General features: G+C 48.5%; 1 protein-coding gene across 1 annotated transcript; it reads left to right on the forward strand.

The window, feature by feature from the left end:
• Positions 1–11,577: 11,577 nt before the first annotated feature.
• Positions 11,578–19,259, forward strand: CEACAM18 (carcinoembryonic antigen related cell adhesion molecule 18). Its single transcript, XM_027514514.1, has 6 exons — positions 11,578–11,629; positions 12,834–13,190; positions 14,354–14,623; positions 16,266–16,541; positions 18,003–18,138; positions 19,157–19,259. The coding sequence occupies exons 1-6, from the start codon at positions 11,578–11,580 to the stop codon at positions 19,257–19,259; spliced, it is 1,194 nt and encodes a 397-aa protein (XP_027370315.1).
• The last annotated feature ends 4,801 nt before the right edge of the window (positions 19,260–24,060 follow it).

Consider the following 24,060-nt stretch of genomic DNA (forward strand, 5'->3'; position numbering starts at 1 on the left):
AGAGACCTTTCAGGCTTTCCCCAATTAGTGGCTTTCACTCAGTGGTGGAGTCACTGGCAAGCCTTCACTTATAAGCATATGAACTAACTGATGAGTTGGTGAAACCAGGGTGAAAAGTTAGGCTGACTGTATTGAAGGCTGTCCACTTAAAGCAAAACACAGAGTATCTAAGTTTTATTCAGGATCTTCCTGAGGACTGTAGCCTGGGAGACAGCTCTGAGGAATGGCTCCAAAGAGAAAGGGGAGGAGCCAGTGTGTATTTGCATTTGGTGGGTGGGGAAAATATATCATCAAGCACACATCTTAGTAACTGATCACTGCTCATTACAAAGAACAGATATACCAAGTTAATGCATTTAGAGCTTTTTTTGAGTATGACTGATGCTGAAGTCTGGGTCATTGAAATTCTTCCTGAGCTATGCATCTTGGGCCTGATTATCCAAAGCACAGAGTACCTCATCCTGAATTCCTCTCAGGGTGCACTGTTGGTGGGAGACTGCAGCACGTAGTGACTGAAAACCCTTGTAAAGTCAAGTGATGAGTGATGCTGTTTGTTCTCTTTTTGGTCACAGGTGGTCCAATCCTGTTTTAAGAAAAGTAGGTTGGGATATCAAAAATTCCACATAATGGTCATTGATATTGTAAATTGCCACATGTCCCAGGTCCTTCCTTGTGGGTATCAAGTCCTAAAGATAATCGGCCACTCAGAAGAGTGTCTCCTCCCCAGCCCCTCCCACCATGTGATTTAGAGTCCATCTCTGAGCAGGAAGGGGGTGGAGACCACACTTCAGGGCCTGAGAAGACACAGGTCTGTAAAACGGCACAGGAAGCAGCTGGGACCCTGGAGAGATCCCTCCAGCAGGAGGACCAGAGTGACTCATGGACCTTTCTAGACCCAGGTGCAGACTCTGGAGAAAACTAGTCCTTGTGGGTAAGAGAGTCAGGCTAGTATGATATGGGGTGCAGGGGGAGAAGGGAGTGACCCAGGACCCTCAGTAGAACTTTCATGAACTCACACACTTGGGCACAGCTTGCCCAACACACACACACACACACACACAGATAGCATTCATCTCTACCCACCACAAAGCATGATGAAATTGAATCCCAGCAATCACTTCCTCTGGGTTGACTTCCTCTGCCCTGATCCCCTCCACCACCTCTCTGGCAGGACCCCTCCCAATCCTTCACTTTCCCCCAAAACACTCTGCTTCCTCCTGATACTGACCACTCTCATGTTTCCCTGGTGGCCATGTACACTGTCCTCCAAAACCTCTAAAGTTCACACCTGGAGCTCTAGGGGAGGGGGTCTTCACTATCTTTGCCTCCTCCATGGAAGAGGTTCCCAAAGCATCAGATGCCTGCCCAGATAACAGATCCCCACCACCATTCATTTTCATGCCACTGAACCTATATGGTAAATCAAGACAGTGTAAATCCTCTTGGGGGAGTTTAATCCACCCAGATAACCATTCTGAGCCCTCCTGCTGGGTTCCACCCTGACCTCTGGGGAGCTGGGGACACAGAAGTGAGTCAACAAGGAAGATGGACATGGGGAGGAGAGAGCTAGGGTGCCAGGGTGCCGGGATCCAGCCCCGGTGGATCCAGGGAATTCGAAGCGGGGACGGCGTCGGCGAGGATCAGGAAACAACTGCTTAATTAAATGTTAATTAAGGATATAAAGAGTAATAGAATAAGGATAGCTCAGTGAGGAAATTCAGTGGAGAAAAGAGGCTGAATAATTCAGCCAGAAGGTAAGAGAAAGAACGACATGGTGAGACCAAGTTTCGGTGAACAAGGCCCGCACTTTATTTTCCAAAGTAGTTTTTATACCTTAAGTTATGCATAGAGGATAATGGGGGAAGGGGTAGAGTCTTGCAGCAAGCCAGGCTTTCTTCCTGCAAACTTATCATATGCAAAAGCTTAGGTGATTTGCATCATCTTCTGGCCCGGAGGCTTGTTAACATTTTAAGACCCTTTCTTCAGAAAACTTATTTTTCTCTAAAGGTGATTGGTCAGGAGCCACCCTCCAAAAGCATTAGATAAAGTTGCATTCCTACAGAGCAAAGGTGTGGTGGGCTATAACAAGAAAAAGAATTAACAGGTTACAAACATTAAAGCTACTACTTACACCAATTATATTAATCAATACACTGCCAGGGACACAGCAGGTAAGGGATACGGAAACTTAGCAGCAAACATTGGCCCAACAAGTGAAAATCCCTTCACCAATACAATTTCTTATCAATCTTTTAACTGCTCAAAGGAATCTGTATTTAGACAGTTTAGAACATCTCCTGCCTCTCACAGTTGGGAGGCTCTGAACAGTCACATGTGGCCGGAAAAACCTATTCAGGCAGGCTAGAGGATTTCCAAAGGAGTTTGTAGGTTGAAACACTGTCACACCCAAGAATTATTTACTGGAGCTGTAAGCTAACTCTTTTTTCAGAGAGGTAGTGGGGGACAGCCCCCCGTAAAGTCAGAGGTGTAGGTGAAAGCACAAAGCAGAAAGTAGGCAGACTCTGGTTTGGGGGGTAGATTGCTCGAGAATTTCCAGGGAGACTCCTGAGGCTTGATCCCGCCTTTGCGTATGCCAAGCCTCCTTCCTCATGACCTTTGCCAGGGGCGGAGCTCGCTCCCCGCACCAGGGATCTAGAAATGGGGAAGAGCATGTGCAAAAACCCAAGTCAGAAGAAAGTGAAGTTGGTCAAGAGAGATCTGTATGTCTGACTGGGACACACAGCCTGGATGCTGTGTCTTCTGATGAATGAATGAATACATGAGTGAATGAATAGAGGTGGTAAAGTAGGGTAGATGTGACTCAAAAAGAGCCTACATTGGGTCCTACAGACCAGTTCACTCTCTAAGAGTGTGAGAGCACTGGGGAGCCATGGAAGATACATAAGCAGAGGGAGAGCAGGATCACCTGTGGGGCTTTGTAAGGATTCACAAAACTGACTTGTGAGGATGGGCTGGAGGCTGAGTATCCCGAGAGGCGGCCAGCCTGGAAAAGGATGATGAAAGAATGGACCAGGGCAGGGGCTGAGGTGACGGGGAGAAGGAGAAGGGTCGGGGGTCCTTCGGAGCTAGAAACCCATTCACCAGTGTCTCTGTGGATCGTCACCTGTGGGTATAAACCTCTGTGTGTGTGTCTTTTTCTGTTTGTCTTCCTCAGCCAGTCTGCTGGCCTGTGAGATCACCCAGGCCTCCAGCCAAATGTACATCAGCCCAGACCCATTCACAGGTTTGAAGGGATACCGGAGCCTCCTGATTTTCAACAATGCCCATAAAAATGTTCAGGAGTATAGTTGGCACCAGGGTACAAATGACACTGAGGAAAATCTTATTATCAGCTACAACACCACATCTCATTCCCAGCAGAATGGGCCTAGGTACAGTGGCCGGGAAAGAGTGTCCCCTACAGGTGCCCTGCTGATCAAGGAGTCTTGATTAAATGATACAGGGAACTACACCGTGCGGGTGGACGCTATCAATGACACCCAGAGAGCAAATGTCTGGCTCAAGATTCGAGGTGAGTGCGCAGCTGCCCCACTGCCCGACTGCACTGAGTTGAATCTGGAGGTTTGGGGAGTGGTGTTCCTTGGAGCTCACAGTGTCTAGTCTCCACCTGCCCTCAGATGACATTCGGAGTCTTGGTAGATCATAGTCTAGCTTCTCCCCAGAGACAGGACCCTCACCATGTTCAAGGGCTCCAAGTTCCCTCTCAGTGTATTAGTTATCTCCTGCTGCGTGACAAATAGGACAAATAGCCTCAAGCTTAGTAGCTTAAAAGAACACTCATTTCTGTGAGTCAGAAGTCCAGGCATGGCTCAGCCATTTCCAGTGCTGAGACTCACAAAGTGTCAGCCAGGGGTATGTTCTTATGGGTGACTCTGTCCATAGGATTTCACATCATGGCTCTTCGTCTCTTCAAGGTCAAAAACAGTATCTCTCTCTAGAGTGGTGAGAAGGAACCTTATATAACAATGGGTAAAGAATACACCTGCAATCCAGGAAATTCAGGAGATGTGGGTTCAATCCCTGGGTCAGGAATATCCCCTGGGTGAGGGTATGGCAACCTACACCAGTATTCTTGCCTGGGGAGTCTTACCTGGGAAGTCCTGTGGACAGAGGACCCTGGCAGGCTAGAGTTGGATTCAGTGACTGAGCACTCACAGGCACACAATGATGGGAGTGACAGCCCACCCCCTTCGCCATCTTCTATAGGCTACAAGAAAGTCACAAGTTCTACCGGCATTGAGGGGATGGGATTATACAGGGGTTATAGTAGGGAGTGGAGATCATGGAGTCATCTTGGAATTCTGTCTACTCCACCGACCTCCAGGGGGCTCCACAGGGCTAGGGCAGGACAGTGTGGATTTTGAAGACTGAAAGACTTTTGCTTACCTCTGACTCTGTATATAACAAATCGCCGTAGTCTTCCCTCTCTGATCCTCTTGTCAGTAGAATCTGAGATAGTGTGGTCTGTTGTAAGGTTAGAGGAAGTATTTGTAAAGGGAATGGGACTCAGAGAGTAGGAGGAATTGTTATGGAGAGCACAGACCATTTCTCAGTCCATACGACCCCGTGGTTCCATGGATGGAGGATCCAAGTTTTATAGAAAGAACCACATGACAACATGCCTATGGGAAGAACTCACCATTTTTGCAATGAACGGCTATAGGGATGGCTCCGCCCATAGGACCACAGGCTCAGGGGATCGCCTGCATCTCGACTACCTGCGCCCACTCCTTGCTTCCCTGTCTGTCTCAGCCCCGAGATCCTAGATCCCATCTTATAATTCTGGGCTTCTTCCCAGCCTGCTCTGAAAGCCCCTATGGAGAGGAACAGAGCTTGGAGAGGCAGATCCAACCCCTAATCTTCTCCTTCCTGCTTCACCCAGTGTTTGAAATCCCAGGCATCTCAGTCAACACCAGCTACGCAGGACTGAATGTAGACTCCGTGGCTGCCATCTGCCAGACGAACGACACGAATGTCTACTGGTTTGTAGGCTACACACAGGTGTCCAGCTCTGAACGCGTGACCATCTCTCCAGACACTAAGACCCTCATCATCAAAAGGATCAGGAGCAACGACTCACTGCTGCAGTGCTCAGGGTCTCCCAGGGACATCATGACAAAACAGGCAGAGAGTGTGGCATGAGACACCGTGAAGACAGCTGTCCTGGCTTCAGATCCCAGTTCTGGCTGTTTGAAGCTTTGGACTTCAGAATTATCCTCACTGCTCACAACCCCGGTCCACTCAATTTAAACTGAGGGCCCTAATCCCTACTTCTCAGACAAGAAATACTATGAATGCACGCACATCTAGCTTTTGTGTAAAGAAGGGACTGAGTGCATGCTCAGTCTCGTCATACTCTTTGCGACCCCATGGAATCCATGGGATTCTCCAGGCAAGACTGGAGTGGTTTATCATTCCCTTCTCCAGGGGATCTTCCCAACCCAGGGATTGAACTTGGGTATCCTGCATTGCAGGTGGATTCTTTACATTCTGAACCACCAAAGAAGCCTGTCTGCTTCTACTCTACACCTATTTTATTGTGACATGAAGGGCAGCCAGATAGCTGGCCTGTAGTAAGTCTCCATAACAGAAGACACTGTGATGACTCTCATTATGCTGGCCCACCTGCCTTCATGGGGTGGGTCTGGGGATCCACTTGGGGCAGAGTGGGGATACCCTTGGTAAGAGGGAGACTTCCTGTGGATTGAGAGGAGACAGGACCCCCAGAGGTCAGAAGCATAGTCCGGGTGTCCTGCCCTGTCTCTGCAGATGGACCCTCCTATGCAATAATCTTCAGCATGCCTGTTAACTACCAGGGCATCCTGCCTGCTGAGGTCAGCTCCCAAGTGAAGATGGAGTATCTTTCTGATGGCAGACCGCAAATCAAGTACCACTGGATCCACAATATCTCTGTCCTGAGCTTCTCAGAGAAGAACATCACCCTCCTAAGTCTGACCTGGGACCAGATGGGCAGATACAGGTGCATCCCGGAGAACTCTGCCACCCACGAGATCTTGTACGATGAAGTCCAGGTCCAGGCCCACATGCCCAGTGAGTGCAGCAGCTGCCCCTTGCTCTCTCCAAATCCTGCCATTCTCATGCCTCTGCCTAGGCAGTGCTTGTCATCAGAAATGCCCTCTTCATTGTGTGTTACCATCCTCACGATGGTCAGATGAAGCCCCCCCAACCTCCCAGATCCAAGTCCAGATTGCTTCCTTTATGAGGCCCCCGGAGTCCTCAGGTCAGAGTTGGAGTGAATTCCAGGGATGCAGGATCAGCCAACACTGACTGAGCATTTACACTAGCAGCCACCATTCTAACCTGGGTGACCCTCCAGTCTCCCTACAGTGTAAGTGGCCATTATTACCATCACCTCCACTGTACAAGTGAGCAAATGGAGCTTCAAAAACTTTGGATGCTTTGTTCAAGGCTCCAGTTCTAATAGGTAGAGGACTCAGGATTCAAACCCTGGCCGTCTGACCTCACAGCCTCTGCCCTCCACAGCCTCTGCCCTCCACAGATCCGCGGGGCTGCTCTGAGATGAGGAAGTGGGAACACGCCAGGGGAGGTGGTGCAGGGGACGTTGGGAGCTGTCCATGGTGTGGCCTCTGGAGCAGGTTAGGAAGGAGTCTGCACGTGGGGGAGGCACCTATTCAGGGACCTCACGTCTGATCCTCTACACCACGGAGAAGGATGGACAGGCTTGGGAGAGAGCAGGCATGCAGGGCCGTGAAGAGCAGGAGCTCTGGAGTCCAGTGACCTAAGATCAAATCCCAGCTCTGCTGCTGCCCCTCTGCGTGAACAGGGGCCGCAGCGTCACCTCTGTGAGCCCCAGTTTCCCCCTTTGCAGTTTGGTAGTGAGGGTTCTAGTCGATGGGGTTGCAGGCACGAGGAGCTGTCAGCCTGGCTCAGAATGACATGAGTGGACGCTGAATGGGGGCTGGAGACATTTATTTCAGTCACTCTGCACTATTTACTAAGCATCGAATGATACAATTTTTGTGTATGTATGATGCCTCATTTCATGACATTTGACACATGCTGCACTGTTAAACTTCAGGAGGACAGAGGCTGGGCAAGTTCTTTGATCACCAATGTGTTTTTAACATAGCACCTGGCACACAGTTGGAGCTCAGTGAATGAATCCCCCTGGAAAGAGTTCATGACCCTGTGCATGCAGCCCACCCTACCCTGGCACTTTCTCTCCCCTGACGGGGGTTGAAGCTTTGCCAGAGCAGTTATTGCTGCCTGTTGTGAATCTGGATGTCTCTATGTTTAATTCTCAACTGTCCACCAGTTAGAATTCCCAGTTAACTCACAGCTAGAATGCCAGTCCCATTAGGGCAGGAAGTTTGCTTTGTTCACTGCTGAGCCCCTAGTACCCGAAACAGTGCTCGCACGTGGTAGGGGCTCGTGAGTCTCCGAGGAACCGATGTGTGGGTGGATGAAGGGATGAGCGAATGGCCGGTCATGACCTCCATGCCTCTTCTTCTAGAGATTAGCCAAGATGTCACCATGTCAACACTGCTCCTGAACTTCCTCATGACGTGGTCAATCTTGGGCTATGTCCTCCTCTTTACACTCATCCTTCTGGGCCTCATCAGATGTTATTCCACCAGGTACCCATCACTCTGGGCCCAGGGTGGGACACCAACTGGGGACTGGGACTCTAAGACCAGCACACCCTTGAGAAGGGGAGGCAGAACCAGAAGGGGAAGTGATCAGCCAGGAACAGGGCTGTCAGGGGTCATCTGGGCAAACAAATAGTTCTCAAGGAGCAGAGGCTTGTAGGGGAGAATAAGGGTCTGGGGTCAGCCATGCCTCTAAACAGCAGTGAGGTTTCGTCCAGTGACATCTTTTCAGCCCAGTTTGTTTGTGTTTACAGTGTAGATATTGAAGGTCAACCTAGAAGGGCAGGTGTGAGAATAACAGGGGTGCGTGCCAAGTATCCTGCATGTATCTGGTCATGGTAGTCACTAGTTACCAAGAGAAGTTGGGGAAACGGGTGGCAGAGGTCAGTGGTGCAGGGGAAGAGATTGGGTGGAGAGATGATTAAAATCTAGGTTTGAAACTCAGCTTTGCTGCCAGCTGGATGGGTGACCTTGAGCAGAGCATTCCTCCTCTCACGTCCTCCCGGCCCCTACTGGAGGATATGAAGAGTCACACTGCCCTGGAGGGTAATGTGGGGATTAGACACACATTGTGGAGGATGAAGGGACTGGCATTAGTTATACAAACAGAGTGGAGCGAAGATTTCCATTCTCAGCGCTATAAACATTTGGGGTCAATCATTTCAGTGGGGCTTCCCTGGTGGCTCAGCAGTAAAGAATCTGCCTGGCAATGCAGGAAACTCAGGTTCGATCCTTGGGTTGGGAAGATCCCCTGAAGAAGGAACTGGCAGCCCACTCCAGTGCTCTTGCCTGGGAAGTCCCAAGGATGGAGGAGCCTGGTGGGCTACAGTCCATAGTGTTGCAAAGAGTCAGACATGACTGAAGCAGCTTAGCATGGGTTCTGTGGCAGGCGTAGGCAGGTCAGTGATGTGAGTCGGCTGTAGGTGAAGCGGGCACTGATCAGGCAGGGGATGGACTGAGAGCAAGAGAACAGCCATTCTGAGTGGCCTGACCATACAGTCCACCATCCCATGACCCATGACGTCTTCCTCCAAGAACTTAAGACCTCAGATATATTAAAAGTATGGGGGGAAAGCTATCTAATCACAAAGGCAAAAAAATCAATAAAAGTGTGGGGACTTTTGGTGTAGAAGTCAAGCCTCTAGATTCATCACCTCCTACTCCTGGGGTTCCTTCAGGATGTGCGGGCTTGGAAAGAAGCAGTGACCTCTCATCTACCCACGACTCTCCTATATTCTTACAGTTTCCTGTGGATCCCAGATTTGACTTCTTCCCTAATTCCTCTCCATAGGGCAAATCGGTCTGTACGACTGTCCACCTCAGACATGGAGGACACGACCTGATGGGCAAGGAGGTGAGAGACCCCATAGAGACGAGCTGGGCTGGAAGTGGCCCAGGGACTGGCTGGAACCGACAGTAAAGCAAAGGACTCAGGCCAGTCACTCTGGCATTGGAGGTGGAGGCTCCTATAGAAAGTCTACAGTCTGCTCCTAGGACCGGGGGGGGGGGGGGGGGGGTGGCGGTGAGAGGGTGGGGAAGCCCAGGAGCACATGGCTACTGACCACTCCATCTGCCAATCAGAACCAGCCAATGGGATGTAGACTGGGGCGGGCTCTAGTTCCCACGCCTCCTCCCCACAGTGAATAGGATTCCAACTTCTCCACTTCCTTAACCTGACCCTGTGGGACCATCAGAGAGGCTGCAAATATGCCCCATCTCAGCATCGCCAGTAACAGAGAGACGGAACCATCTGCACATGTCCAACAGTCGAGAATTGCTTAAACGGGGCACAGCGCATGTCACGTGAATCTGTCATGGTTAGAAACTTCGCTGGGCAACGAGACTCACTGGTGTGCAAAATGTTCAAACTTGATGCCGAGTTAGAAACGCACAATACAGACCATGTATTAGCTGATGGATATGGATAAAATTTTACAGTTTGTATGACTGTCTCCACGTTTTACATACGTATGTATGCATGATGTACATATAGTAAATATGCAGATCTGTGCAAAAATTGAGTAAAATGATAATTATCAGCAGTTCTGTCTCAGTTTCCTTCTTTGCACTTTACTGTATATTCTGAGTGCAGTTTTTTTCATCACAAAGTGTATAATTTGTTCTCATAGTTAGAAAAGACAACCCAATACTTTGGCAGAAACCAACACAATTCTGCAAAGCAATTATCCTTCAGTTAAAAAAAATATTAAAAAAAAATCTGAAAAAAAGAGAAAATATAACCCAATAAATTTAAAACATCATGAAGTTAGTTCAGACCCCATAATGCCATTTCTGAAACTTTTTTCTGAACTTTCTTCATGGGTGTGTCCAAAAATATATAAGCAAATTTGTTCATCACCATGGCAGTTAGAATGAAAGGAAGGAAAGGGGAACAAGGAGGGAGGGAGGAAGAAAGAGATTAGCTAAATCTCCAACAGAGTTTCCCAGCCCATCCTGGTCCTTCTTATGAGACAGAGAGGTTCCAGTTCAGCCTTTAACAACCATGGAGTTACAAGCTACCTGGCTGGAAGCAACATTTGAAGGAAGATCAGAATCTTCTTTCAAATCTGAGGCTGATTGTGATAGTCCTGAATAGGTTCATCAGGTTTTTCTGTGCAAGCCTGAATTTTGTCCAATGAACAGGCTTTGGAAAAACCCTAGAAAGCACATGATAAAGTCATCTAGTGATTGCCCAACCCTGATTGTACAATAAATCAGTTGGCTGGTCTCTGGGTTCCTAGAGACCTCTCAGGCGTTTCCCAGTTAGTGGCTTTCACTCTGGTGCTGGAGTCACTGGCAAGTCTTCACTGATAAGCATATGAACTAACTGATAAGTTGGAGAAACCAGGGTGATAAGTTAGTCTGACTCTATTAAAGGGTGTCCACTTAAAGCAAAACACAGAGCATCTAAGTTTTATTCAGGGTCTTCCTGAGGACTGTAGCCTGGGAGACAGCTCTGAGGAATGGCTCCAAAAAGGAAGGGGAGAAGCCAGTGTGTATTTGAATTTGGGAGCTGGGAAAAATGTGTCATCAAGCATACATCTTGGTAACTGATCACAGCTCATCACAAAGAACAGATATACCAAGTTAATGATTTTAGTGCTTTTTTTTTTTTTTTTGCATATGACTGATGCAGAATTCCTCTTGCCTGGAGAATCCCATGGATGGAGGAGCCTGGAAGGCTTCAGTCCATGGTGTCACTGAGGGTCGGACACAGCTGAGCAACTTCACTTTCACTTTTCCCTTTCATGCATCGGAGAAGGAAATGGCAACCCACTCCAGTGTTCTTTCCTGGAGAGTCCCAGGGACAGGGGAGCCTGGCGGGCTGCCATCTTATGGGGTAGCACAGGGTGGGACACGACTGAAGCAACTTAGCAGCAGCAGATGCAGAAGTCATCAGTCAGAATTTATGAAATTCATCACCAGAAGAATTCATGAAATTCTTCCTGAGTCATGCATATGGGGGCCCGATTATCCAAATCACAGAGTGCTTCATCCTGTTTTTTCATCCCGAAATCCTCTCAGGGTTCACTGTTGCTGGGAGATTGAAGCAGGTAGTGACTGAACCCTTGTACAACCAGGTGATGAGTGAGCTGTTTGTTCTCTTTTTGTTCTCAGGTGGTCCAATTCAGTTTTAAGAAAAGTCAGTTGGGGATATCAAAAATTCCTCATAATGATTATTGACATTCTAAATTGCCATGGGTCCAAGGTCCTTCCTTGTGGGTATCAAGTCCTAAAGATAATCAGCCACCCAGCAGAGTGTCTTTTCCCCAGCTCCTCCCACCTTGCAGTTCAGAGTCCATCCCTGAGCAGGAAGTGGGTGGAGACCACATCTGGGGCCTGAGAGGACACAGGTCTGTAAAAGGGTACAGGAGGTGACTGGGTCCCTGGAAAGATCCCTCCAGCAGGAGGACCGGAGCAGCTCATGGACCTTTCCAGACCCAGGTGCAGACTCTGGAGGGAACTGGTCCTTGTGGGTAAGACAGTGGGGCTAGCAGGATGCAGGTGGGGTAGAAGGGAGTGACCCAGGACCCTCAGCAGAACTCTCATGAACTCACACACCCGGGCACAGCTTGCCCAAGACACACACACACATGCACACACAGAGGTAGCATTCCTCTCTACCCACCACAAGGCATGATGAAATTGAACCCCAACACACAATTCCCAGCAAGCACTTCCTCTGGGTTCACCTCCTCTGCCCTGATCCCCTCACTGCCTCTCTGGCAGGACCCCTCCCAATCCTTCACTTTCCCCCAAAACACTGTGCTTCCTCCTGATACTGACCACTCTCATGTTGCCCTGGTGGCCACATATACTGTCCTTCAAAACCTCTAGGGCCCACACCTGGAGCCCTGGAGCAGGGGGTCTCAGCTGTCTTTGCCTCCTCCGTGGAGGCAAGGCCTAGGGTTCCTATAGCAGCAGACACCTGTCCCCCCACTTAGGAGATAACAGATACACACCCCCATTGGTGTTTGCACCACTAATCCTAAGTGGTAAATTAAAGACAGTGTAGATCCTCTTGGGGGAGTTTAATCCCCCCAGATAACCATTCTGAGCCCTCCTGCTGGGCTCCACCCTGATCTCTGGGGAGCTGGGGACACAGAGGTGAGTCAACAAGGAAGATGGACATGGGGAGGAGAAAGCAGAGATCAGGGTGCTAGAAGTGAGGAAGAGTATGTGTGGTGGGTCAAGAAGAGCTATGTGTGTGACTGGGGCACACAGTCTGGATGCTGTGTCTTCTGATGAATGAACAAAGGTGGTAAAGTAGGGTAGCTGTGACTCAAAAAGAGCCTACCTTGGGTCCTAGAGACCAGTTCTCTCTACATGTTTCACAAGCTATGCTAAGGGTTGAACCTATAGTGAGAGCACTGGGGAGCCATGGAAGATACATGAACAGAGGGAGAGCAGGGTCACCTATGAGGCTTCACAAGGATCCACAAAACTGACCTGTGAGGATGGGCTGGAGTTCAGGGAGGAGGCCAGCCTGGAACAGGACGATAAAAGAATGGACCAGGGCAGGGGCTGAGGTGACGGAGAGCGGGGGAACAGACTGCCAAGTCCTTCAGGAGCTAGAAGCCCTTGACCCATTTTCCAAGGTCTCTGTGGATCATGATCTGCGGTGTAAACCTGTGTGCATGTATGTATGTGTGTGTGCCTTTTTCTGTTTGTCTTCCTCAGCCAGTCTGCTGGCCTGTGGGATCCGCCAGGCCTCCAGCCAAATCTACATCACCCCGGATTCACTCATCGGAGTGGAAAGATATTCGAGCTCACTGGCCATCGAGAACGCCCCTGAAGATGTTCAGGAATACAGCTGGCACCGAGGTGCAAATGACACTGAGGAAAATCTGATTATCAGCTACAACGCCACATCTCATTCCAGGCGGGATGGGCCCATGTACAGCGGCCGGGAAAGTGTGTCCATTAGAGGTACCCTGAGGATCTGGAGGTCACAGTTAAATGACACGGGGAACTACACAGTGAGGGTGGACACCATCAATGACACCCAGAGAGCAACTGGCTGGCTCGAGATTCTAGGTGAGTTAGCAGTGGCCCCACCACCCAACTGCAGCTGAGTTTAGGGAACGGTGTCCCTTGAAGCTCACACTGTCCTGTCTCCACCCACCTCCAGATGACACTGGGAACCTTGGTGGATGGTAGCCCAGCTTCTCCCCAGAAATGGGACCCTCACTACCTTCAAGGGCTCCAGGTTCCCTCTCAGTGTATTAGTTATCTCCTGCTGTGTGACAAATAGCCTCAAGCTTAGTAGCTTAAAAGAACACCGCTTCTGTGAGTCAGAAGTTCTGATGTGGCTCAGCCATTTCCAGGGTGTTGGCTGGGGCTGTGTTCTCACATGTGACTCTGTCTACAGGATTTCACATCCTGGCTCTTTGCCTCTTCAAGGCCAACAAAAATTTCTCTGTCTAGAGAGGAGTCTAATACAACAAAGCTTATGCTGGAAGTAACAGACAGCTCATCACCTTAGCCATATTCAATAGGCTACAACAAAGTCAGGAGCTCCACTCACATTGAGGGGATGGGATTATAGAGGCGTTATACCATGGAGTGGAGATCATGGGGCCATCTTGGAATTCTGTCTACTCCAGTGAGATCCTGGTGCTCCACAGGGCTAGGGCAGGACAGTGTGGATTTTGAAGGCTGGGAGAACTTAGTTCCCCTCTGACTCTTTATATACCATGTCACTTTTTGAGCTTTGGTTTTCTCATGTGTAAAATGGCAGTATTATCCATCGCTGTGGTCTGTCTTAAGGTTAGAGGCAGAAATTTGTAAAAAGAATGGGAAAAGTTAATGGGAGGAATCGTTATGGAGAACAAACACTGTCAGTTACTTTGAGTTCTATCTGCACTTCCTTTGATGGGGGTGTCCTGGTTTGGGGGTTCAGAAGCAACCATCAGGCCACTGGAAAATAGTAAGAATTCACGGTTATTGTAATGGAGCCATAGAGATGGCTCAGAGCATTGGAAGACAGGTCAGTAGAGAACCCTCATTTCGACTGCCTCGTGCCCACTCCTGCTTCTCTGTCCCTCTCAGCCCCAGGGATGCTCTCTTGCCAGGATCCTAGATCCTATCTTAGAATTCTGGGCTTCTCCCCTCAACATAGCCTGAAACCCCCGTTGAAGAGGAGCAGAGTGTGGGGAGACAGATCCAACCCCTAACCTTCTCCTCCCTGCTTCACCCAGAGTTGGAAATCCCGCAAATCTCGGTCAACACCACCTCCGTCGTAGATGGCGAGGATGCGGTGGCTGCCACTTGCTACACCAATGACAGCCACGTCCAGTGGTATGTGAATCATGCACCGGTGTCCAGCAATTACCGGATGACCATCTCCCCGGACAACAAGACCCTCATCATCCGAATGTTCAGCCGCTTCGACTCACCACTTCAGTGCGGGATAGAAATTCTCCCAGAGCTCATTCAGAAAAGTGACCTCGTCTATGTGACAGTGGCCTGTGAGTGTTCTGGGGTCATGAGAGTGAAGCTGTGGTGGGGCTCTGGGTTTTCCCACAGCATAGCAATAAAACCGGCAGAACTGGAGAGAGCAACATGAGCTGCCTTGCAGACAGCTGCCCTGGGTTCAAATCCCAGGTTTGACTATTTAACCCTTAGGCTTCAGAACCCTACTGGCTGCTCAGAACCCTGGTCTCCACTCAGTTTAAAATGGGGGCCCTAATCCCTACCTCTCAGATTAGAAATAGTGTCAATTTGTGACACCTGTCCCTTGTGTCATGAGGGGACTGCTTACAACCAATTGTTTGAAACATCATTTTATTGATTTGTTTTTGGCTGTGCTGGGTCTTCACTGCTTCGTGCAGGCTTTTCTGTAGTTGCATCGAGCAGGCGCTGCTCTTTGCTGTGGTAGCTTCTCCTGTTGCTGAACACGAGCTCTAGGGTGGGTGGGCATCAGTAGTTGCTGCTCCCGGGCTCTAGAGTGCAGGCTCAAGAGTTATGGGCTCGGGCTTAATTGCTCTGAGGCTTGTGGGATCCTCCCTGATCGGGGATGGACCCCACGTCTCCTGCATTGGCAGGTGGATTCTTTACCACTGAGCCACCAGGGAAGCCCCTACAACCATTTCTTAAAACGACATTTCATTTCTTAATTTTTCAAAACCCAACTGTTCACGAGTCTTCAAATTCAGCCCACTGATCATTTTATTCAGTTCTTCTAAATTTAATAAAATCATGTTCACTTTTGCTGTTACTGGGATGGGACTGATCATACTCCTTTAAAGAGTTTGGTTTTCAAGCTAAATTATGCATTTTATAGACACTCTGTTAAAGTCCTCTGCTGCCCATCAATGCAAGTTGGTATCCCACTAAGACCTGCTCAAATTCTCAAACAAGTCTTGTAAATCCAAGACACTGAACTTAGAAAGGCAGTGAAACTCAGATTCTTTGAAACCTTCCAGGACTGTTCACACTGATTCAACTCTTTCATCTCTAAGTCTAGCGTCATCATCACATTTAAATCTGGAACCACTCTTGCAGTGTCTCAGATTCCCTAAACCGAGAGCTGTGGACAAAGGGGTCATCATTTCTGACCTTCCCACACTGCTCACTGGCCAGAGGTTCGGAACCAAAGCCAAAGACACGGGGGCTGCAAGTGTTCAGGGAAATTCCTCCCAGGTCATAAGGGTACTTGCCTGGTCCTTTTGTAGGTCAACAGGGGACTCGTGAATCCCTAAACCTCTCCTCTGAGCCTCGTTATCCTCAGGCATGAAATGGATCAAGAGTGGCTGTGGTCACATGGGTTGGGTGGGAATTAAGTGAGTGTGTGAATGTGTGACATGTTTAAAACAGTGCCGGGAGTGCAGTAGGTGTGATGCCTGCTTCTACTTTTACTTTTCTATTTTATTATGAAGTGAAGGGCAGCCAGGGAGCTGGGCTGCAGTACCTCTTGGCAACAGAAGATGCTACGGTTACTGTCATTGTCGTTGGCTCAGCTGCTCTGGCTGGGATGGGTCTGGGAGTCTGCTTGGGGTACAGAGTGGGGGCATCTGGGGGCTGGGGAGGACTTCGTGTGGACTGAGAGAAGGAGTCGGGACCCTCGGGTGTCAGAAGCATGGTTCCAGGGGTCCTGCTCTGTCTCTGCAGATGGGCCCTACAGTCTGCAGCTCAGGAGCAGTCCCACTGACTTCAGTGGCATCCTGTCTGCTGAGATTGGCTCCCAGGTGGAGATGGAGTGCATCTCCTATTCCAGACCAGAATCCAAGTACCGCTGGATCCACAATGGCTCCCTCCTGAGCTTCTCAGAGAAGAACATCACCCTCCCAAGTCTGACCTGGGACCAGATGGGCAGATACAGGTGCATCGCAGAGAACTCCGCCACCCAGCTGACCTTGTACGATGAAGTCCACATCCAGGCACTCTGTGAGTGCAGGAGAGGCCTGTCGCTCTCTCCAAATCTCCCCACTTCTATGCCTCTGCCTGGGGGATGCCTGTCATCAGAAATGTCCTCTTCACCGTGTGTTGCCATGCTCACAATAGTCAGATGAAGTCCCCTCAACCTCCCAAGTCCAAGTCCAAACTGCCTCCTTTATGAAGCCCCCAGAGTCCTCAGGTTAGAGTTGGAGTGAATTCCAGGGATGTGGGATCAGCCAACACTGACTAAGCATTTACTCTAGCAGCTACCTTTCTAACCTGGGTGATTCTAAGCTGGGTGACCCTCCAGTCTCCTTACAGAGAAAGTGACCATTATTAGCATCACCTTCACTCTACCAGTGAGCAAATCGAGCCACAGAGAGTTTGGGCACTTTGTTCAAGGCTCCAGTTCTCATGGGCAGAGGATGCAGGATTCAAACCCTAGCCGTCTGACCTCACAGCCTCTGCCCTCCACAGATCCGCGGGGCTGCTCTGAGATAAGGAAGTGGGAACACGCCAGGGGAGGTGGTACGGGGGACGTGGGGAGCTGTCCATGGTGTGGCCTCTGGAGCAGGTTAGGAAGGAGTCTGCACGTAGGGGAGGCACCTATTCAGGAACCCCATGTCCAACCCTCTACACTATGGAGAGAGATGGACAGGCTTGGGGAGAGAGTAGGCATGCAGGGCCGTGAAGAGCAGGAGCTCTGGAGCCTAGTGACCTGAGATCAAATCCCAGCTCTGCCACTGTCCCTCTGCATGAACAGGGGCAGCAGCGTCACCTCTCTGAGCCCCAGTTTTCCCCTTTGCAGTTTGGTAGTGAGGGTTCTAGTCGATGGGGTTGCTGCATAAGAGAAATCAGTCGGCACGAGAAGCCGTCAGCCTGGCTCAGAATGACATGAGTGGACATCGAGTAGGGGCTGGAGACATTTATTTCAGTTACCTCTCACTATTTACTAAGGATCGAACAGACACAACTTTTGTGTATGAATGATGCTTCAATTCATGCCATTTGACATCCATTGGACTATTAAACTTCAGAAGGTCAGAGAGAGGCTGGACAAGCACTTTGATAATCATTTGTCCCCAATTTTTAACACGGTACCTGGCATACAGTTGGAGCTCAGTGAATGAATCCCTGTGGAATGAGTTTATGACCCTTTGTATCCAGCACACCCTGCCCTGCTGCCCTCCGTCCCCTTACTTGGGCTCATGCTTTTCCAGAGCACTTCTCACTACCTGTGATGAAGTGGGATGTTTCTTTGCTTAATTGCTGACTGCTCCACTTCCCAGCTAGAATGTCAGCCCCATCAAATCAAGAAGTTTCTTTTGTTCACTGCTGAGCCCCTAAACACATGGAACAGTGCTTCGCACATAGAAGAAGGTGCTGAGAAATCATCAAAGAGCAGATGTGTGAGCATACAAAGGGATGAGCGAATGGTGCTCTTGACCTCTATGCATCTTCTCCTCCTAGGGCGCCGGCCTGTTGTCAGCAGAAGTTTCACCATCTCAGGCTCCTTGTTGGTGTTTCTCATCATATTCACAGTTCTGGGCTTCACCCACTTCCTTATGGTCCTGATCCGTGCCCTGTTCAGACATTACTCTACCAGGTAGGTACCTATTGCATTGGACCCAGGGTGGGACACTGGCCGGGGGCTCAAACTCAAGGGACAGTACATCCTTGAGAGGGAAGGCAGAGCCAGAATGGGGAAGGGACCAACCAGGAACTGAGTATTCAGGGATCATCTGGGCAAACAAATAGATAACAAGGACATGAGGCTCCATCTGCTCACCGGTAAAGTAGAGATGATGAAAGGACTGATGCTAAAGCTGAAGCTCCAATACTTTGGTCTCCTGAGGCAAAGAGCCGACTCATTGGAAAAGACCCTGATGCTGGGGAAGATTGAGGGCAGGAGGAGAAGGGGGAGACAGAGGATGAGGTGGTTGCATAGCATCACCAACTAGGTGGACATGAGTTTGAGTAAACTCCAGGATATAGTGAAGGACAGGGGGGCCTGGCGTGCTGCAGTCCATGGGATCGCAAAGAGTCAGACACAACGTAGCGACTAAACAGCAACAATAACAACAAAGTGGAGGTGATGCTGATAACAATCACTTACTCTGTGCGGAGACTGGTAGTGTCACCCAGGTTACAGTGCTTGGCGCTGGCATGGAGGAAGTGCTCAGAAAATGTGAGCTCTCCTTATTGCCCCGGAATTTACCCCAACTCTGATCTTAGGACTCTAGGGGCTTCATAAAAAGAGGCAGTTTAGACTTGAACCTAGGAAGTTGTGTGACTTTGGGCAAGTGACTGCCCAGGAACCTCTGCAAACACCTGTTCTTTCAGCCACAAAATATGTCTTATGTATCTGTTTGGTGAGTTCAGGACAATTTCTATACATGATCTACCATAGTGCCTGGCATAAAACAGGTGTGAAATTCATCATCATCAATAATCAAGCCAGGTAGTACCTATATCTTTTCCAGGAACACCCTGTCTGTTTTCCCTCTCCCCTGCCCCACAGCATTGCTCTCTAGCGACCTTAAGACCTCAGAAATATTAAACTGTGTAAATGTTGGAGACACTCATTGTAAGGGGTAAGCCCCCAGATTCCTTATCTCTCTTAGGAGTACGGGGCCTTGGAAAGAAGAAGCTGACCCCTCATCTACCCAGGACTCTCAGTTTCCTATGAATCCCAGATCTGACTTCTTCCCTAATTTCTCTCCATAGGGCAAATTGGTCTATATGACTGTCTGCCTCAGACCTGGAGAATAAAACCGGACAAGCAAGGAGGTGAGGCGGGAGTGAGAGTCCCCATAGGGATGGGCTAGGCTGGAAGGGGCCCAGGGACTTCCTGGAGGGGACAGTCAAGCAAGGGACTCGGGCCAGTCCCGCTGGGACTGGAGGTGGAGGCTCCCAGAGAACGTCTACAGTCTGCTCCTAGGACTGGGTGGTGGGATGCTGGGGAACCCCAGGAGCACATGGACACTGACCATTCCATCTGCCAATCAGAACCAGCCAATGGGATGCAGACTGGGGCGGGGCATGCGCGGAGCTCGGAGTTCTAATTCCCACGCCTCTTCCCCGCCAGTAAATTGGATTTCAACTTCTCTACTCCCTTAACCAGACCCGGTGGGATCATTAGAGAGGCTGCAAAGATGCCCCATCTCAGCATCGCCAGTGACAGAGAGTTGGAACCACAGCGCATGTCGGATGAATGTCATGGTTAGAAACTGCTGGGCAACGAGACTCACTGGTGTGCGAAATGTTCACAACTTGATGCCGAGTTAGAAACGCACAGTACAGACCTGCATCTGATAAGACCATGTTGTGAAAAGTATAGATTAGTTAACTGATATAGGTACAATATTACAGTATGTGTACACACACACACACATATGCTATATATATCCAGTGAGATGGTTGGATGGCATCGTCGACTCAATGGACATGAGTTTGCACAAACTCCGAGAGATAGTGAAAGACGGGACCCTGGTGTGCTGCAGTCCATGGCGCAAAGAGTGGGACATGACTTAGCAAGTGAACAACGATGACAATATCCACATATAGATATACCATATGTATCTCCATATATATAAAAATATCTGTGCACAAATTGTAGAAACTGTTAACTCTTAATGGTGCTATCTAAATTTCCCTTTTTGCACTTTACCGTATGCTCTGAAGTGGTTTTTTTTTTTTTTTCCTTCTCAAAGTGTATACGTTGTTTTCATATTTAACATAAGAACCAATAAAATTAAAACAACATACGGTTTATTGAGACCTCATAATGCCATTTCTGGAACTTCTTCTTGAGCTCTCTTCATGCACGTGTCCAAAAATATCGAAGCAAATTTGCTCATTCCCATAACAGAATAGAAAGAAGGGAGGGAGGGGAAAGAAAAAGATCTCCTGGCCATATCTATGGGAGTGTGGAGGCCCAGCCAAGCCTTTGTGGTTGTCGCTGCTCTCAGGAAATACCTGACTGTTTGAAGGTATTTCAAACAGTGAAATATGAAGCAGTTAGGGCCATTTCTGGACACAAGGCAGTCTCCTGGGCCCATTGCTTAAGACCTCTTGTTCCGTCTTGGGGTCCTCTAGCCTTCGTCTCCTCATCTGCATCTGCCTGTCCCCAAGTCACTAGGTCATTCACTGCTGTTTCTTCAGTAAAAATCAAAAGTCCTCATGGGAGATTATTTTGTGCAAACACATGGCCAAGGGGTCTGCTGGTTGCCTGACCCAACAACAGCCCATGAGGAAGAGACCCTCAGAACCCTGGAGGGGCGTGAGTCCCAATGCTGCCCTGAGTAGCTGGGTGACCCCGAGGCAGCTGCCTAACCTCTCTGAGCCTGGTTCCTCATCTCCATAACCTGAGAGACACTTTGCATTCCTTAGGATCCTTCAGCACACCTGGCACAGAGCCTCACACCAGCCAGGTGCTTGGCAAAGGTCCCAGGAAGCCATATGTGTATCTGATCGTTTTTTAGAAGAAAGCTACTGTCAGACTCCACCACCCAGCTGGGACCCAGCAAGGGCACAGACGACCTTCCACACCCCAGTTCATTCCCCAGCTTGATTCAGAAGTGACAATGCTTCTGGGAACTTTGAATTAATGCCTGGTCTCAACTGGGGAGTGGGAGGTAGTTATAAATTCTGCTGTTCAAACCCAGAAGGCATCCTGGGTGGGGCTGGACAGTGGCCAAGCCACGTCAGGTAAACAGGGACCTTCCTCTGGGAGGAGCGATGAGGTTTTTTTTTTCATCCTGAGTGCAGGAAGGGAGAAGGAAAAGAGTGAGTGGGGCTTTCTGTCTGTCACTGCCTGGATCCACCCACCGGGCACAGGTCATTCCAGGATTGCAGCTGAGCGGCTCAGAAAAAGCTGGGAGGGTTGTTATGAAGAGTGATTCAGGAGGAGGAGGCAACAGGGATCCCAGTCCTTGTTAGGAGAGAATTGGGACTGTGAGCTGCCATGAGAAATTCTTCCGGATGTAAATTGTCAAGCTTTGAGATGGAAACCTCTTCCCCTGTGCCAGGCTCCCAGCTCCCTCCCCTGTGGAGTCCTATTGGAAAGAAGTGCCTGCTATTGCATCTTGGTGCTATGTCTGTATGCTCTCCCTACACATCCCAAACCCTTTTTTGTGGCCTCTGTGCTCGATTATTTAACCACCATTGTTGTTGTTTAGTCACTAAGTCGTGTCCAACACTTTTGCACCCCCATGGACCGCAGCCTGTCATATCTATGCATTAAGATGCATTAGATTCGCAAGTATTTCCAAAAATTGCTTGATGTGAATAATAAAAAACTAAACACATCCCTCATAGGCTTCCCTCATAGCTCAGTCGGTAAAGAATCTGCCTGTGTGCGATGCATGAGACCCTGGTTCGATTTTTGGGTTGGGAAGATCCGCTGGAGAAGGAAAAGGCTACCCACTTCAGTATTCTGGCCTGGAGAATTCCATGGACTATACAGTCCATGGGGTCGCAAAGAGTCGGGCACGACTGAGCGACTTTCACTTTCACGATACAGACTTCCCTGTAGCTCAAACAGTAAAGAATCTGCCTGCAATGCAGAAGACCGGGATTTGTTCCCTGGGTTGGGAAATTCCTCTGGAGAAGGGAATGGTAATCCATTCCAGTATTCTTGCTTGGAGAGTTCCATGGACAGAGAAACCTGGTGAGCTACAGAGTCTGTGAGGTCACAAAGAGTTGGACACAACTGAGCGACTAACACAAACACATCCCAAGTTAACCATTGCGTATTCCCATTGACAGAGATGGGCACGTGTTCTACGTCTGTATCTAAACCTATATCTCCATAAAAAAAGTCAAATCACTCTATTGTACACTTGAAACTGATATAAGATTGGAAGTCAATTGTGTGTGCTCAGTTGTGTCCGACTCTTTGTAGCCCCGAGGACAGTAGTCCACCAGGCTCCTCTGTCCACGGAATTTTCCAGGCAAGAATACTGGAGGGGGTTGGCATTTCCTTCTCCAGTGGATCCCGTTTTGTTAGAACTCTTCACTATGACTCATCCGTCTCGGGTGGCCCTGAGCTATGGCTCAAAGCTTCATTGAGTTATGCAAGCCCCTTCACCAGGACAAGGCTGTGATCCATGAAGGAGGAATTTCTGATACTGCACATTAATTTTACCTATTCCTGAGCTTCATATCAATGGAATTATAAGGTATGTATTCTTTTGCATCTGGTTTCTTTCATTCAACATGTATTCAAAATTCATTCTCGTTACATGTGTTGTTGTTGTTGTTTTTGAGGACTAGTATTCCATTGTATGGATATACCATACTTTGGTTATCCATTCTCTTCTAGTATTTGGGTTATTTCCACATTTAGGCCGTTATAAATAACGCTGCTATACACAGTCACATATAAGTGTTTGTGTGGATATTTGCTTTTATTCTTCCAGAGTAAATTTCTAGGAGTAGAATTGCTGGGTCACAGGATGGATGCATTATGCGTAACTGTACACAAAACTGCCACATCATCTTCCAAAGCAGTTGCACTATTTACATTCCACCCCAGAAATGTGTGGCTTCCAGGTGGTGCAGTTGTCAAGAACCCTCCTGCCAAGGCAGGAAATGCGGGTTCAATCCCTGGTTTGGGAAGATCTCAGGAGTAGGAAATGGCAACCTACTCCAATGTTCTTGCTTGGAAAATTCCACAGCCAGAGGAACCTTGTGGGCTACAGTCCATGGGGTCACAGAGAGTCTGACACGACTGAGAGTCTGAGCACACTCAGAAATGTACAAGAGTTCCAGCTCCTCCACATCCCCTCTAACATTTGGTATGCTTAGGTTTTAAAACTTTAGCCACTATAACAGTTGTGATAGAACATCTATTGTGATTACAATTTTCATTTCTCTGGCATCTTTTCAGCACTTTTTCATGTGTCATTTGGATCTCTTCTCTTACAAAAATATATATATATATATTTTCCCAATTTAAAAATTAGGTTGTCATCAGTGTAAAAAGTAAAATTCAACTGAGCAGATTTAAATATCTAATTAGATATTTGCTTATTCATGAATCAGGCAACATCTCACTGAACAAGTAGAAAGATGTACAAAATGGAAGTCTTTTATATCGGAAGGGTGCAGGGACCAGGGAAGAATGAATTACTTCATCTTTCTTTGGGAGATAGAGATCTATATGGAACATCATCTCACTAGTGCTGACCAGAAAATTACAAACGGACTGGTTAAAGGTCACATCCTTGGGAGGCTGAAATCGCAATTAGGTTAGGTAATAAGTGTTGTTTGCTGATATGGGGCTTAGCAAGTATGACTCCATTTGGGGCCCAACTTCTTTTTTGAAAACATTGGTTCATCAACTAGTAAGAATTCTTTATATATAAGTTCAACCTGTCTTTCAGGGATCTCTTGATAGATAGAAGATATAGATAGATAGATATGATTTTCTCCTACCTTATAGCTTCCCTTTTATATTATTAATTCTGTCTTTGATGAACAGAAGTGTTTAATGAAGTCTAATTTATGTATTTTTATGCTTAGT

This window comes from Bos indicus x Bos taurus, chromosome 18 (assembly GCF_003369695.1).
Source record: "Bos indicus x Bos taurus breed Angus x Brahman F1 hybrid chromosome 18, Bos_hybrid_MaternalHap_v2.0, whole genome shotgun sequence".
NCBI classification, from domain to species: Eukaryota; Metazoa; Chordata; class Mammalia; order Artiodactyla; family Bovidae; genus Bos; species Bos indicus x Bos taurus.